The 16,981-nt window shown below is 49.7% G+C and overlaps 2 protein-coding genes across 2 annotated transcripts in view; both read left to right on the top strand.

Moving 5' to 3' along the window:
• The window catches only part of LOC143367993 (uncharacterized), a 124,317-nt gene extending 113,068 nt beyond the window's left edge, over positions 1-11,249 (top strand). Inside the window, exon 5 of the mRNA XM_076810286.1 lies at positions 11,107-11,249. Coding sequence (XP_076666401.1) covers positions 11,107-11,151 — 45 coding nt within the window. The 3' untranslated portion in view covers positions 11,152-11,249. The remainder of the gene's footprint in view (positions 1-11,106) is intronic.
• The window catches only part of Sano (CABIT domain-containing protein serrano), a 36,438-nt gene continuing 30,569 nt past the window's right edge, over positions 11,113-16,981 (top strand). The window contains exons 1-2 of the mRNA XM_076809704.1: positions 11,113-12,936; positions 13,258-13,453. Of these exons, the coding sequence (XP_076665819.1) occupies positions 11,249-12,936; positions 13,258-13,450 (1,881 nt within the window). The 5' untranslated portion in view covers positions 11,113-11,248 and the 3' untranslated portion in view covers positions 13,451-13,453. The remainder of the gene's footprint in view (positions 12,937-13,257; positions 13,454-16,981) is intronic.

The following is a 16,981-nucleotide window of genomic DNA, read 5'->3' as shown; positions in this document are numbered from 1 at the left end:
AGTGTCCTTCGAAATAAGCGGTGGGATAAATCAATGCCGGCTTAACGAGGCTGTGACGCGTCACAGGGGGAGCGGTTAAGGGTTGGCGGTGTTCGTTGCATCCTTAATGCGCCCGCGACACCGATAAAATCGTTCCAGGCGATATCTCCGGACAGTCCGGGGTCGAGAGATATCGGTGCCCGCGCTGGATCCTCTTCCGCGCTGCGACCGACCATTAATAAGTTTCGGGATCAAGGCGAACTGGGGCTCTCGTTTAAGGCGATTAATCCTGGAGAGGGTGCTTAATTATTTACGCTGACGCGGTGCCCCTTTCGCGATAAAGAACGCTATTGCACACCGCCTGACCGGGCGTTCGAGTCTCCAGTATCGCGTAACCCAGCGTTCAAGTCTCCAGTGTCGCCTACCTAGCGTTCAAGTCTCCACATCGCTGCGCCAGGCGTTCGAATCTCCGCATTTCTCTCTCCTGTCTTTCCTTCAGCGATCAGTCCGCGCTGTACAATTTAGACCACCTCACCGAGAACCTTTGCCCAAGAAATCACCCGTTTCCTAGTTTCACCAAAGAAATCTCTCCACTCTGAATTTCTAATTCGAAGCGCGTACTCCACGCGTACCGTGCGAGCCGCTTGAACGAGCGGGCGTAATTCATTGGAAAGCAACAGCATTGTTCCTTCCCACTCGAAACGGCCTGACCATTTCCGAAGACCCGGGGGGAGAATATTTTCGAATTCAGAGCGGCACGCGCGAGCAGGACCCGGTCGAGCTGTTAACCAGACGTTAACAATCGGCAGCATTAAATTCCCCGGCCGCTCGGATCGATCCACGGTTGCATCTGGTTGGCTTGCACAATTGGAAAGGCTGTCAGCGTCCGTGTACCCGGGGAACGATGATTCTGCGGTCACTGGTCGGGGCCCTCGCCGCTGGCACGGTAGCTGCTTTCCTACTAGGCTTTCCAGCGGGCTTTGTACTTCTATTAGCGAGCGCGCACGTGCGCCGCTACATAACTTATTGACAGTGACGGGGCAGGACGAAAGGGAAAGGGGAGAAGACTGGCGGGCAGAGAAAGGAAGACTCCGCGAACCTGGGGAGCGGACGGGGGACAGAGATGGACAGGCACGGGCGGAGAGGCAAGGGGGGAGCTTTTACTCGCGCATCCCGCGAACGATGCAGGGAGGAACTGGACGATCACGCTGCTCTCTCGAGCGAGTACGTGCAGGAATGAATTGGGAGAAAGGGCGCATTCGGAGAATCACCGGCGATCGCTTTGATTTCGGATAGCAGAGGTTTCTGGGTTTACTGGCGCGGCTCGCGGTCGCGTAATGAGGTCCGAGAGTGGACTGCGCGTGGAATCGAATTGTTTCTGAAGTGAACGGCGAGGAGCGACGAGAGTGCTGTTCAGGCGCCGCGCGAGGATTAGGTACTGTTGCAATGCACACTTGGGGTGAAGAAAAGAATCCGGACTCCCCGGCCGTACACATGCACACATTCACGAACGCACGCACAAGAAAGAGAGAAAAAGATTAATGCAATTTATACATATTTAATCAGTTTAGCAACACCAATTCGGAGCGCAGCGCCAAGTATTTTGAATAAAATATTTATTCGTGTTAAAATATTTATTTGTATAAAAATATATCTGCTTAATATTATTTAATACATTTTTTTCTTTGTATAAATAGCTATTGTTATAATTGGCGTAATTTTTGTATATCATTAATTTTGTAAAGCTATTAATTTACGACAATGTTTTGTAAATGGGATTCTTTTTGACGGGTTAATTAAAATGTCCGCGATATGAGTAATGGAATGTATGAACAAAGTATTTTAGCTGTGTATATGTAGTTGTATCATCTTAAGTGTAGTTGGAAAGCACCTTTATGTACTTGCAGCTCATTTTGATTTCATATCTTTTTTTTATTTTGTACTTATTATTATCTTCTATTTTTTGTAATACTCTTTTCTGTCCACAACTTTTTCATGTACTTGGCGATTTTTTTTATACTTGGCTTTTTTAATTTGGCTTAGAGAATCAGAAGAAAAATCAGAAGAAAAATTCTTCCGTTTCCGACTGATCCATGAGACGATATTACGATATCTCTGTCATGCGTGGACCGATTTTATTGAATTTAGTCTTATTCGAAAGCTTATATGCGGTTTACATGCGAAAAATGCCTTTAAATTTAGAAAATATTGCAGGCGTGATGAGATATTAATGAAATAAGTTTCAGGTTAGGTTGGATTAGCCGTGCGACGAGTGAATGATAGCGGTAGCGACAGTCGACATATATACAGGGTGTCTTTCATGTACTTGACGTCGAGACGCTACCGCGTCTCTAGATTGCTGTGTCGTGACAGGGCGAGGGGGAGAAAGCGGGGCAGGTGGTGGAAAGAGGCTGATCCGAGATGGACGACGTGCGACCACTTTTTAAACTCGTGCCACCTTCCAATTAGCAATTATTGAGACGTTTCGGCGATCGGCACGGAATCTTAAGAAGGACACGTCCCTTGCACGCGGACGGCCGATGCCTCGAGCCTCGCCACGCGAAAAACTTCGGCCGCCGTTCGGCCCTGTTAATTGCAGGCGACCATATATTCCGCTGAAATTACCCATTGCCCATAACCAAAGAGGAAAATGACTTTGCGCTCCGTCGACCTTGCCAGCCTCTGACCTTGAGAACTCGGGGTCAGCGAGACGCAGCTGATCATAGATCATAGTTCACTCAAGTACCTACTCGACGAAGGGAGATTACAAAATGGAATACCACTGGCATCGAGACGTGTCTTTTCTAAACAGCGAACGTCTGCTCGCGTCCCCTCGAGTAATGTATCACAGTCACCGCGGGACCAGGAACAGCACCCATCAGCGGAGGTTGAGAACCCTGGTCCAGGTATGATGGATGACGGTGTTCTTGCTCGTTCGTGAGGAAGTTATTACGGTTTGCGAGAGGTGACGGCCGGGAGGCGGTGGCGAAGCTAGTCAAAAGCGGGGAAAAAAGGCAGAATGTCGAGCACGCGGCCCCTGAAACTCCCTCGAAAGCTGCTCCCTCCTCCTCTGGACGAAAGTAATTGGTTAATGAGCCCCGGTAATCTCGTGGCCGATCGTCGGGCCCCTTTTTCTTCGGTCCCATCGAAAGGGGTTTCTTATCCAGGCTGGAATTGATCCTCAGATTTAATCTCGTTTGCGAGAGGCTTTCGTCGAAAGAACAAGACGAATGGAAGGAGCGACTGCACCGAGGATTCTTCTTTGCGCCCATCGCGACTTGATATTCTATCCAAGCTCTAAAGTCACCGGATTCCCTTTGGATGCTAAATTAATCTTCGCGCGTGCATTCGCCATCGAGAAGAAGAATCCCGTTTCCAGGCATCGATCGCTTGCCACTGGAAGAAGCTTCTCGATCGCTAGTTACGTCAGACGAAATGACCAGCCAGATCGGAGCCGCGATGCACTTTTCTCGATGAAGGAAAAATGAACGCCTGGGCAGATTAAAAAGCGGCGTACGGTCTAATTGTATGTTATTAGCCGCCTATATGCAAAAGAGCGGCGATAGGCGACGCGCCCTTATTGCGCGCGAAACGACGAAATAATTAACGAGACGTTCGTCGAACGGAAGGCGTGCTTAGGTCTAATAGAAATAATTGCACGGGAAGGGGAGGAAGATAGATGAACCCGAAAGCGGTCCGATTCCATCCGACGCCCCTTACAATGTATCCTGATCAGCACTTTGTAGCGATAACTGGTCGGAATTAATGAACGCGATCCCCGGCTATGCTAAGCAGGAATTCCGTGTCGCTCCCGATGATTTATAAACGCCTGTTCGTTGCACGGAATCGAAAGGGAATAGCACCTGACACCTCGTCGATATGGATCGCGATGGCCGGCGTGTCGCGTGACTCGAATGAGAAATGCGAGTGGCCTGCAGCTCGCCACCTTTTTAAGGCGTTACGCTGATAAAGTACACCGTTCAGACGCCTGACAGAAAGTAATAGAAACGGAATATCGAGGCGTGCGTTAGATACCTCTTACGAGCACCCTCGTAATTGCAGGAGGGCGGTCACTGGCCGCTTTCCGCGCAGATTCAATGAAACAACAATAGTGTACCATGAAACCGCTCGACGTGGTCAAGTCGAAGGTGTATTGCACTGTAACTTCGGAAGACCGTTTTCCCTGATAGGGAAGATTCCACGTTCCGTCTGCAGGAGTACTCTGGGAAGTCTGCCAAGCTTAAAGGAACTTGAACCGCGTCCAGTGTCAATATCGGCCTACATTCGATCGTCCTTGAGTCATTAGCGGCACGCAGGCACCCGTATCGCTCGCCCAGCATCGCGAGATATCGATCTAGATCCCCGTTGGAACTAGGGGAGCAGGGTCTCTCCCGCTGGCCCGGTCAAAGCTCCGCAGACAGCGTTTCTCGCGATCCGATTGCGAAATCGCGGGCCTCGCGCGGCATAGTTGCACGTCACTGTTCCGTGCATACGTGCCGCGCTCGTAATTAGATTAATACCAGGCGAAATTGGATTAAGAAAGGGACGCAGGCCGGCCGTCCGGCGCGGATACGACAACTTTTTCGTGGGAACGCCACTGGGGGTTAATTAAAGCCCGACAGCCTAGGCGCAAAACCACTTGTCACGTACGTAAACGGCGCAGGAGACTCGGCGAGCACCTCGGGGTGTATCCACGTAGTAGGTTCCTCTGATACTCCCGCAGATTAAACCTTCGAAAGTGTTTCTCCCGCTAGATTCGTCGCGCAGCCACGTCCGCCGGTACTTTTCCAAGTTTCTCTTCATTTCACTTCTCCAGTCCGCTGCTAGCTGTTCCCCTCGTTTCTCATTACCATCGCCTCGCGCAACCCTCCTCCTCTACCCTCCCCCTTCACCCTCGCAATCTCCTGGCCGTTGCCGCTCACGACAAGCAAGCGTGTAAATCATTTCGAAAATGGATACACGCGCGCACTTTATTCATACGGCTCGAATAGACGCGGGGATTAGTGGGAGAGGGGCCTGACGGAGGAAGATACCGATTATGCTAATTCGTTACGGGCGTGGCTCGAAATGTGATTACCGGAACGAAGACTAATGCGTATTGGCCTTGGGAATTTTCTCCGCGTTATCAGAGCAAAGCTGACAGAGCCGAGCGCGCCTAACGTTTGTGCTCGGAACTCGGGTATGCAAATGCTCCTTTCGGTGTAACAGTTTCACGCAATCACTGGGGAGGAAACATTCCGGGGGAGGTGAATTAGGTGGAGGAGGTCGAGAGCAGCTTGGTCTCTCGAAATTCACAAATCAGTAGGCTACGAGCGCACCTCGCACTATTTTTTTTTACTAAAAGGAACGTTCAAGCCCTTCAATCACCCCGTGGCCGAAAAAATCGAAAGTAGGATCACCCAGCCGACGCCACAGTGTCGCGGCACGTGTTCAAAAAGCAAAAATTTCAGTTTTTAAATTTTGTGACTACATTTAGTTCTTTTTATGCCCTTTAATTTGATGTAAATTTTATCTGCTCCCGAGTGCTCCCACGTGAGAAGAAATACATTAATAAAACGAAAAATTAGACAAATCTGTGCTAGAATATTTATTTTTCAAAGAAACTGAGCTTCGAATTCCTTCAGATTCAACTGATAGTGACGAAGATGTATAATAAGAATGAATAATTTAAAATTTATTATCAACCCAAATTATTTAAAAAATTAATTTTATTTTCTATAATTGTTTCATATGTTTGTTATTAATTTGTGTTTAAATATATTTAAAAAATATATATTTTATTTGTTTCACAAAATTATGCTCGATATGATTAACTAATAAAACTGATGTTCAAAAATATATTTTAATGAATTATTTTATGTTAAATATTATTTTCTTGTGTACAAATATGATTAACATATCAATTACGTGTAAATAACTGTATCTTAATGGAAAAATGATTTTTTTCTTATATACTCGTGACACTGTGCGACGTGCAGCGCCGTGAAACAGGCCCTCCCCCGAACCGCGATCGAATCGTTGCCCGTGCTTTTTGCAGACAGCGCGCATTCCTGTGCAAAGTGTCGGTCTAGGCTCGCGAGGGGGTCAGAGGCCCCCGGGTTGTCGTTGGCCGCGTATCGATACGCGCCTCGATTACGCGACGCAAGGACAATCGCGGGCGCGGTGGGGGTCGGCTGGGTGTCGAAATCGCGCGGACGAAACAAAAGGATCGCGGGTACGTGTCGGCGTGCTGGTAGCCGTGGTACACGGTGAAAGCTGGCCGGAGCCGCGGCATATAATTCGAGGGCATGTCGATAAATCAGCCCGTGCACGAGGGAGCAAAGGAGAGCTGTGTTCTCGCCAGGGAGAGACGCGGAGAGACGCCGTTGCGTTGCGACACACGCTCGTCTATTCGTGGGCGGCTGGTTGCGCGCCGCGCCGCGTCGCTCCCGCATATATCGCTCGGATCCAACTGGCGTCGATAGCTGCTCTCCGCGCTATCGAGAGCAGCTCCTTTCAGGCTGTGCAACGATACCCTGCCGGATGCTTTGGGAACAACTGGTGACTGGTTTTGTAGCCTGGGTTAATTGTCCTGGGAGCAAAGGTGGGGCTTCATTCGTAGCTCGTGCGTTGGAAGGGTTGATAGAGGAAGATGAGATCAGAGATAATGGGAAGTCTAGGAATAATAGGAAGAATGCTGTGGCACGACCACGAGCGCGCGAGCTAATTCACCGCCACGCGTAGAGTGCCGTGTAACAATAAAACATTACGATTAGATGCCGTGTTTCCGAGTTTGCGACACCGTTTGTCCGCTCGTGGGCGTCTCCCCTGGTATATATCGTCACCGAGCGTGATAAGTATCGTGGCAGGGTATCGAGAACCCCACGATCCTCTACCGCGGAGACTGCCTCCGAATCTTTAATCGTATTTCAAGCAACGATTCGTATCGGGTGAACGAAATCTTGGGCCTCTATCGGTTCGACGAGGCCTCCTCTGACCACTGTTCCCACTGCTGTTATACAGCCGAGATTTCTAAACGCGGAGCCCGTTTGTCTGAGACAGTAACTCGACGTTTTGTCTTGTCTAAAGGATTACTTTTGGATATCGGTGGATTCCTCCCAGAACGCCAGAGTTCACTGAATCCCAGAGGAACGGAACAAAGACCCCGGATCGGATTTGTATCGGGAAGAACGCCACTGTGGGGAAATTTCGCGATTTTATGGCCAAAACCACAAAAATAAATATTGGATTTCGGCAAAATAAATGCAAATGTCAATCGAAGAACTAATATTAGTATCAAATGCCGCCAATTTTACTGTTAAATGTTTTAATACAAAGCTCGTATAGACTCGCAAACATTTATTGGTGGTATGTAAGATATCCTTTTGTCCTCATAATAATTATGTTTCGGCTTTTAATACGTAATTTATACAATTTTTAAAGTAGCGTTTTAGAAATAACCTTTTCATATAAGAATCAATTTTCAATACATAAAATAGTTATCAATCCCATAATATCCTGCAAAGATTTTCATTCCTATTTTACGTTGAACTATTTTGATTCTATAAATGCAATTATTAATTGCTAATAGTTGCTAATCTTGTAATTATATGCATTTTTTTAAACACTATCCAGTGCTGTTTTTCGGATAATTTAGTTTCTCATATATTAGAACGTAAAAGTGCCGAATTTTATATATTGAAAATAAGTTTTCAGATTTTGACCACAAAAATGGATATAGTTCTTCAACTGACATTTGTATTAAATTTGTAAAATTTAAAAATTTCATTTCTGTAGTTTTGGCCATAAAATCGCAAAATTTCCCCACTGTGAAACGTTGCGTTACATTCTGACGCTTGAAAAAGGTGTCCCAGATTAGAGGCTTGAAAACGGGTGAGCCGATTGCAGCGTGACAGATCAGAAATCTGTCGATGCCAGGACCATTCCTTACGAAACGAGTCTGTCATCTGTCATACCCCTCAAAATATTGTTTCACATCGAATTTCTTTGAAACGACACTCCTCCAGCACTGTCAACCTCGACTCAGGCTTACCTCCATTTGGCTTTTCAAGCGAGCAGAGTCGCCGCACCGTGACTCCACAGAAGTGTAACCCAAATGGGACTTTCCACATGGAATGAGCGCACGACAGGACAAACAATCTTGTCGGGCCATGGATCCTCGAAGGAAGATGTTTTCGACGAAGCTTGAAAGCGGATTCCCGCTCGCTCCCATCGAATCGAAACGGCCAACGGTGCACGAGGGGGGCCAGGGGCCACGAGGGGGCGGCCGTGTATCAGATACAATGCGATCCGTCTGTTCCCGTATCGCGTAATCGCCTTATCACGGGGTACACGCACGCCGCGAAGGAACTTAACGGTTTCCTGCGTTCGATCAAAGCACCATTTCCCAGGCAAAAATTCCAATATAAATTTGCATGGAGCCGCGAGCCGCTAGGATCCGCCGTGAAAGCTTATGTGTGTAGCCGCGTCGGGGATCCAGCCGCGAAAGGAGAGACAGAGGGGCACGGGGCAGGGGACTGCCGTGTAGGAGAATGCAGGACAGAGGAGTGTGTCGAATAACTTCCTAGAGGCGCGCCTGTCACGACGCCCCGGGTCATTGGTCACCCCCGTCCTTATCTGAGGCTGGCTACGGGCCATCTTGAGGGCCCCCCTTTCAGACGGCTCGATTTTCACCGCGCGATTTCATTATCCCCCAGATATATCCCTCCGTGTGCGAGCGCGCCGCTCTCCCTCCCTGCCTGAATGGGCCTTTCACACGGCCACGCGATAAATTGCGGGGGGGATTCGTTAGAATGCGCGAGCGTGGATCGCACGCGCTTCCGTGTGGGCCCCGAATCGATCACCTGGCTCCTCACGGTGGGACACTTTTCACAAAACTCTTTCCTCGTGGTACAGTGGGTTTTGAGAACGATGAATTCACTGCTCGGAGTGAGAAGGAATGTGAAAAAAGGATCGCTGTCCTATTCTAGATTTACCGTGCCGGCTCTCCAGAATACGCTTCCCTCCGAGGACAGATTTCGGAATAAGTTTTCGTAGATTGCTGAAATTTGAACATGTTGTAGTCTGTAGTGATATTTCTACGTACCTCAGAGGATTTTTCGAAAGTTTGAAAAACGTCGATTTTATAGCTGTTTGAAGTTAAGTATTAACTTTTTTTCAATACATTATAGCTATGGAAGTAGTAAACGGATGGAGATGAGCTTTGCGGTGATTATAGAGAAGACATTGAAGTTTTAAGAAAAAATTATTTCAGTTTAAAAAAAAAAATTGAACCATTTTTGTGCTATTATTTTAAACAAATGCAGGTTTTTAACATCGGGCGCGATTTTAAAAATCTAAAAAAATTTCAGCAATCTACGAAAACTTACTCCGAAATCTGTCCGCGTTCGCATGGAATGTCTCCTCCGCGAGCGTCTACGCCGCGATCTCCCCCGCGAAACAATCATCGCCGTGTTCCGCTGCGCTGAAAGGAAAGCGATAATTGCCATCCGAGAAACGAGCGACCGCGATTTATATAATCGCGCCCGCGACACTCGATACGACGCGACGCCGAGACGAGGGGCAGCACACGGAAGCATCAAACGCGGCAGAGATAGTTCTGGAGCAGGCCAGTTCCCAAGCGTTACGGCACCACGCGCGCGGAATTTCCGTGCCGATCGCGGCATAACCGTGAAGCAATTCGTCTGGGGGAATCGTTTAATGCGGGGCCCCGCGATCCTCGACGGGCCCCAAGTCACGATCGTTACTTTCCTCCGACAGAAGATATACACGCTTTGGAGAAATCCGAAACAATCGGCGGCACCGCCCATTTACGTACACTCCGGCTGCTAGGCACGCTCGTTAGGTAACCGGGCATCGAGATATTCGACCGTAGATCGTCTACTTTAATCGTCGGTTACGCTGATGATGCGAACGCCATGAGGAAGTAACGGGAACGGGGTCTTTGATCGTTCGAATCGACGACCAAAGTGAATTTCGCGCGGGAATTCATTGTTCGGCATCGAAGTCATCGGGAGGAGGGAATCTCTCGCGAATGCTCGCTGTACCGTTCAATAGGATATTCTGTTACGATGAAAGTAGAGAGGATCCCCATAAAAAACTTCAAAGAAGTAAAAAAAAATTACGCCAAGTACATGAAATCAAATAAATCACAAAAAATAGAAGATAATAATAAGTACAAAATAAAACAAAGATATGAAATCAAAATTAGCTGCAAGTACATAAAGGTGCTTTCCAACTGCACTTAAGATGATACAAGTACATATACACAGCTAAAATGCTGTGTTCGTACATTCCATTATTCATATTGCAGACATTTTAATTAACCCATCATAGAGAATCCCATTTACAAAACATTGTCGTAAATTAATAGCTTTACAAAATTAATGATGTACAAAAATTGCGTCAATTATAACAATGGCTATTTATACAAAGAAAAAAATGTATTAAATTATTAAACAGATATATTTTTATACAAATAAATATTTTAATACGAATAAATATTTTATTCAAAATACTTGGCGCTGCGCTCCGAATTGGTGTTGCTAAACTGATTAAATATGTATAAATTGCATTAATTTTTTTCTCTTTTTCTTGTGCGTGCGTTCGTGAATGTGTGCATGTGTGCATGTGCACATTCTACGTATGATATTAGAATTAAATATATGTAGAATAAATCTGACTGTGTTTCTAGTATGTATATTATGTATTTTAGATTGTAAGGGTTATTACGATATCTCTGTCATGCGTGAACCGATTTTATTGAATTTAGTCTTGATCGAAAGCTTATATGCGGTTTACATGAGAAAAATGCCTTTAAGTTTAGAAAACATTGCAGGCGTGATGAGATATTAATGAAATAAGTTTCAGGTTAGGTTGGAATAGCCGTGCGACGAGTAAATGATAGCGGTAGCGACAGTCGACATATACAGGGTGTCTTTCATGTACTTAGCGTCGAGACGCCACCGCGTCTCTAGATAGTGTCCTCCGCTTTGAAAAGACAGTCTACTACCTACTTACCGTGGGAGTAGCAGAAGGGAAACTTGGTGGAAAGTGGGCTTTCTGACCTCTCCAATCGAATGGGTCCCCAAACTGAAGCTAACCGATTGCTACCTATTTGACTTTCAGATGGAGCATAGGGGTGCAGCGCCCGATCAGCAGGAGCATCAGTAGCCATCAGCGATCGCCGGGTCCCTGAGTGGGCCCTATCGACGGGGACGTCGACGGTGGGGCCCGTGCTCGCGAGGGTGGGCGGCCTTGTAGCGCCGCGATGGCCGCGACCGACGGTCAGATCGTGGTTGCGGCGGCACGCTGGGCCGAGGAAGCGACGTACCTGCGCGAATTCGTCTCCAAGTATCGTCTGCCGACTGTCATCAAGATCACCAAGGGCCAGTACGGCGGCCTGGGGGTGCCGACGCTGCCCGCGCCCAGCCTCCAGAGCACAGCCCTGCTGGTGTCGGCCGGACGTCGACGGAAGATCGTCGCTCAGGCGGTGAAGATCAAAGAGGGGCGAAGGGTGGTCGGCGTAGGGCCCAGGCTGGCCATCCCCGACTCTTACGCTGGCTATTTCGAGATCCTGAGCGAGGAGGGTAGGGCGGTGCGCGGGATCGAGTCGGTGAACGAGCTCTGTCGAAGATGCCCGGACGAGGGTGCCCTGGTGAGAGAGACGGTGCGAGGAATCGCCTGCAGAGTGGACGACGACTCGGGTATAGTGGTCCCAGAGGGTACGAGGACCCTGGCGGCCGGGGAGACGATCGTGACCGCTGGGGAGGTGACTCTGCCGGGCCGCGGCAGATTTCTGCGGTGCGTCGACTGCCGAGGCGAGAGCGTGCTGCTGAGTATGGATCAGCGTGGTCGGTTCAGCGCATTGGCGCGCGAAGACAACATCAGCGGCGTGCACACGGCCAGAGCGTTGCTCAGCAAGCGTCTGCCGCTGACCGTACGGTTGGTGCACGGCCAGCCGCCAAGGGGACTCAAGTCCTCCTCGCAGTTCGTCCCGGAGCTCAGGCTGCTGTCCACGTTCGAGGAGGAGCACGTGTTCGCGTTGCCGTTGCAGAGAGAAGGCGCGGCCGTGGCGTTGCCACTCGCCGCCCCGCTGAAGCTGGTAAAAGCGAGGAACGAGGACTCGCTGAGGGCGATGCAGGAGTTCAGCAGGCTGGTAGAGCGAGCGTCGCGTCTCGTAGCCGACGTGGCAGACCGGGCGCACGTCCTCGACGGCCGTTTAGGCGAGAGCAAGCCCTCCAGGCAGACCAGAAGCAGCGGCACCGGCTTCCTCAGGCGGTCGTCGACCAATTCCGACAACGGGCCGCTGAACCATCACAGGAACAACGCCGGTCACCATCATCATCACCATCACTATCACAGCAACGGGCACCAGCCGTCCTCCGGACACGCGGTGTACCGGGACGAGAACCGTGTCCCGCCCTCGGCCTGCACGGAGGAGTACGACGAGATCGATCAGATCTACGACTACGTCCGCGGGTTCGCACCGCTGCCCAAGAGCGTCAGGTCTCCGTACGAGGGCCCGTTGCCGGGGGCCCAAGGGTCCAGCCCACCGTTGACCCCTGTCACCGTGACTATCGCGCCTCTGCTCGACGACAGACCGGAACCGCCGCCCATAGAGACCATACCGACCAAGAAGATACAGGCGGAGAAGAGGACGAGGCGCGCAGTGAAGGAGGCGCCGCAACCGAGGGTCGAGAAGCCACCGCTAGCCAAGCTGTACGTGAAGAACAGCGGCACTCAGAGAGGACGTCCACTGATGAGGCAAAAGAGCGCGTCACCGCTGAAAGAGACGCCTCCGGGGTACAAGGGCGGCTCGCCGCTCTTCAACATCCGATACAAGAGCCTGACGAACCTTCAGCAGGCCATGGAGCTAGACGGGACGCTGGACTCCAGTCACTCTGGGGGTAGAACATCGGGGGACTCCGGTGCTGGCGCTAAGCTGCCCGAAAAAAGGTACAGACTTTCGATAGGTGACTCGGTGTTTTCACTACGAGCCAGCTTCTCCGATCTTTCATTCTTTAGACGTAGATTTGGAGACGGTAGTACCTCGCTGGAATGAGGATCAGTCCAGGACCGTTCACCTGTTGCGCACCCCCTCTTCAGACTACCAGTTACACCAGTCTGCTTTCACAAGCAACGATAGAGACAGTGCCCCTAAATTCTCCCACACTCTGACTAGCTACAACTGCTACTCGCAGACCGTCAATGTATTGTACATAATGCGAGCACGATCGCATTGCCAATTCGTAACGAAACCGTTCGTCGTGTACGCAGATCGCGGCGCCTGAGCAGACCGCGCTCACTGACGAATTTAGTCTGGGAGCTACGAGGTGGAAGCGGTCTTGGCTGCACGAGACCGGAAACCCCGCCGCCCGTCACAGCTGCACCACTGCCACCGACTAAATGTGGACCACGTCTGGCTGTCACCGTGGTGGCACCGCGGCGTGTTGGCACGCTCTACCTCTAACTCGTAAGTACCATTTCTTCCAACCTCGAAACTTCTAAATACACTCCCCTTTACAAAATACCTCCATTCCGCGGCCGTGGCCATAAAACTTCCCCGGTTTATAGTAGCCCCAATCCGAACGCTTGCCCATAGAAACACCGAGCACGATTCGAATATTAACGATCAAATTCCCGCACTGCTGGCGACGTACCCCCAGTGGTCGATTAGTCTAATCGTTTTCCAGTCGCGACGACTGCGAATCTCCTCGTTAGAATCAAGTTTTTGCGGGTCGGTGGAGCACTTTGTCGCCTCGTAAACGGCGCTCGAACGAGCCGAGTTGCTTAAAATCCGCTCGAACGTGATCACGGGAACGACCGCCTTCCGACGAGATTAATTCCCCAGTCGTTGCTTTATTGGGCGACGGCAAGGATACGTCGAGGCGATCCCGACGGCGCGGCGCAATCACCTAGGAAGGCGTACCGGTTACGGGCGCAGTTAGAGCGTACTTTGTCCCGGAGAATCGTTAAATTTACAGGATCCAGCCTGGGTCGAACCTTTAACGAAGCATTTTACTGGCCATTATAAAAGGCGGCCAGGTGTTTCCCTATTGCCGTGGCTCCTTATTCGTTTAATCGCCCCGTGCTCGGCCTCTGATCGTCATAACCGCGTCTAGGAAACGCACCTGTGCCATCCAGGAAATGGCTTGCCTCGTCCCATACAGCACACTCCGTTGCCCGAAGCTTGCAGGAAGGTTCCATGGGGGTTGAAGTGGAATGTTCCCCCGGTGCGGACATAGGAACCTTCCTGGAATATTCCAGCAAAGTTGCGGTGGGACATTGCGCATGGAACCTTCCTGTAAGCTTCACGGAACGTTCCTGACATTCTCTGGTAATGAATTATAAAGAACCTTTATTCTGAATAACTGTTATGAAGAACCGAAATTTCCAACTATTATCTGTTTCGGTTACGGTTCCTATTTCCCTCCTCATATCGTATCCACACCCGTTATCTTTTCGGTACTATATTGGTTCCGAAACGGTTCCAGAATCTATTCTTGTATCGACTTTTCCCTAATTGATATCAATAATAATTATTGTAGGTGCAGATTATTGTATATGTGTATATTTTTTGCAAAATCCTTATGGAAGAAGAAGAAACATTTATACACACCATTGATTTCTTAAATAAATCAGCTACACATTTTTTACATTCACACACACTATATTATTCAGAGTAGGAAGTTAAAATTTTCTTCTGTATATTAGGTTACGCTTTGTGTAGACGATGTAAGCTCAATTGTTGTATGCTTTATGTAAACTATGGGACTATTCCCGTTTATAATAATAATAACAATAATAACAACAACAACAACAATAATAATAATAATAATAATAATAATAATAAAAATAATAATAGTATTGGCTCTGGTGGAACTTCCCAACCCCACGTGGTGAAGCTCCAGGGGTTGTGTGACGTCACTCACGTGCGACGTGACAGGTTGCAAAGCCAAAGCACGTAAGAAAGCACAACCGCAAATAGTTAAAGCAATTACTTCTTAATTGCTTTTAAGTAATAAAAATTATTGTTCTCAAGCTTCTCAACTTGGAGGTGTGCCCTTTTTAATGGGCCGCGAAATTCAGTGATTAAGTCGACGATTTCTGGTGTATCGTCAAGTTTACCGTACCCTCTGCCTCCAAATCGAGAGAAGTCCCTAATTAGCATGGTACACCATTCGTTTCTAAGATTCACAACAGAAAGCTCCCTATCCCACCTAGACCTTCCCCGGTAGAATTGAAACACGGGTACTTCGGGTACGATGCGACAAACCGCCTAGTTCGCGCACCCCCAGCTGAGGAAATTAGCGAGGTCCGCGCCGGTTAATCAGCCGTGGCCTGGCTCCTCTCCGCGGGTTCCGTTTCGCCGCGGTGGAGGAGAGAAAAAGGCAGAGGGGGCGAGAGGAGATAACGAGGGAATCAGAAAACGGGAGGAAGACGGAGAGAAACGGGTAGATAGGTGAACGGTTGGGTATCGCGATCTCGCGGACAGCCTCGGGATACGTAACGTCATCCTCGCTGCTCGGCGCAGCGATATAATAGCCCTGGTTTGCCTCCAAGCCGCTCCGTGAGCGGAATTAAACGAGTGCAGGTTCAACGGCTGAACAAACCGTGGCTTCCGGTCACCGGCCCCCCTCCCCTCCCCCTATTCCCGGCTAGCTCGATCGCGTATTACGAAAATTACGATTACTCGGGGGGAGAACTAACCTTGGGTCGGCGTTCTGACGATTAACCGTCCTGGAATTCCCTGTCTTCTTCCTCCTTCCTCCATCCTCGTGTTTCGACGCCGCTCGTGGGCTCCGGTTGCGCTCGATGATGAGGAATAAATGGGAGTCGGTGCTCCTTTCCCTCGGGGAGACAGCATGGGACGTAGGTGTATGGAAAAGGTACCCACAGCTTTCTTGAACAGGTGCTCGAAAGAGAGCGCGCACAGGTCTCCACTTTTTCTCTTTCCTTGGAGCTACGCGAGGTTGCAGAGACCATAATCGTTTCATCAACATCCTCCTAGTCGATAGGGTTGCGTCGTTCGGGCCAGGTTGCGCCCGCTGCAGTTGCCCGTGCGAAGGTTGCTCAAGGACAGCGTGTCTTAATTAATTAACCACCACGCAGCCTCGCCACGCAGCCCGTTCTCTCCCTGACGTTTCGACCGCGGTACAGCTGGTAATTTTCAGCTGTCGCGCTCTACGATGGCACCGGGCTCGCGTGTGCACGCAGGGGAGGCACGAAAGGGCCTGCGGCTAGCCGCAAGTGACAAGCAGACACGAAGTAATTTGGAATAAAGCGGCTGACGCGTATCTGCGGGGCGCGTTAACGAATTTGCGTGCCGACTGGCTAATGAGATTTGCCCAGCCGTTTTCGCGGGTCTTCGATGGAGTTGTTCCACGTGACGCGACGTCGGGGACGCTGCCGCGCCGTGATTGATGGGGAAACGCGCCAGATTTATGGCTAGAGGAGGAAGCTGTCCTATTCCGTCGTTCTCGCTGCGAGCTGGGCACTCGATTTCCAGGCCGGCGACACGCGAACCTCGCGCGAGTTTCAGCAATTCGGTTACCGCCTCGGCCGTCTCTGAAACAGCAGAAATCAGGGGGGACTTGACGAGTCCCCTTCTCCCAGCTGAGACACGCGTGGAGGAAGTGACAGTGCTTGAGTTTCTACTCGAGGTGCACCTAACACGGTGTGCATAAGAAATCTGTGTATCAAATCCGAATTCCCTGGTATATCCTTCAGTTTTGACCTCGCCGATCCATCTCCTCGAAAGCTTCACGCTCAGTCATAGATTAGGGCCACTATCTGAAAGATTGCTAGGCGTCCTCACCCAAGGCGTTCTACGACGACGTTGATTAATATCAACAAATTCTGCAACACGTTCGTGCGATTACCCCATTACCCGGGGTGCCCTCCAGATTTCTCAGACGTGGAATTACGATGGAAATTGCCCAGCTTCCTCTCGTTTGGCCTGCCACGGTGCTCAGCGCATTTTCCTCGATATTATTCACCG

The sequence above is a fragment of the Andrena cerasifolii genome, chromosome 4 (assembly GCF_050908995.1).
Source record: "Andrena cerasifolii isolate SP2316 chromosome 4, iyAndCera1_principal, whole genome shotgun sequence".
Classification (NCBI taxonomy): Eukaryota; Metazoa; Arthropoda; class Insecta; order Hymenoptera; family Andrenidae; genus Andrena; species Andrena cerasifolii.
Note: the sequence above shows the minus strand (reverse complement) of the source record. Positions and strands in the feature narration are given on the sequence as shown.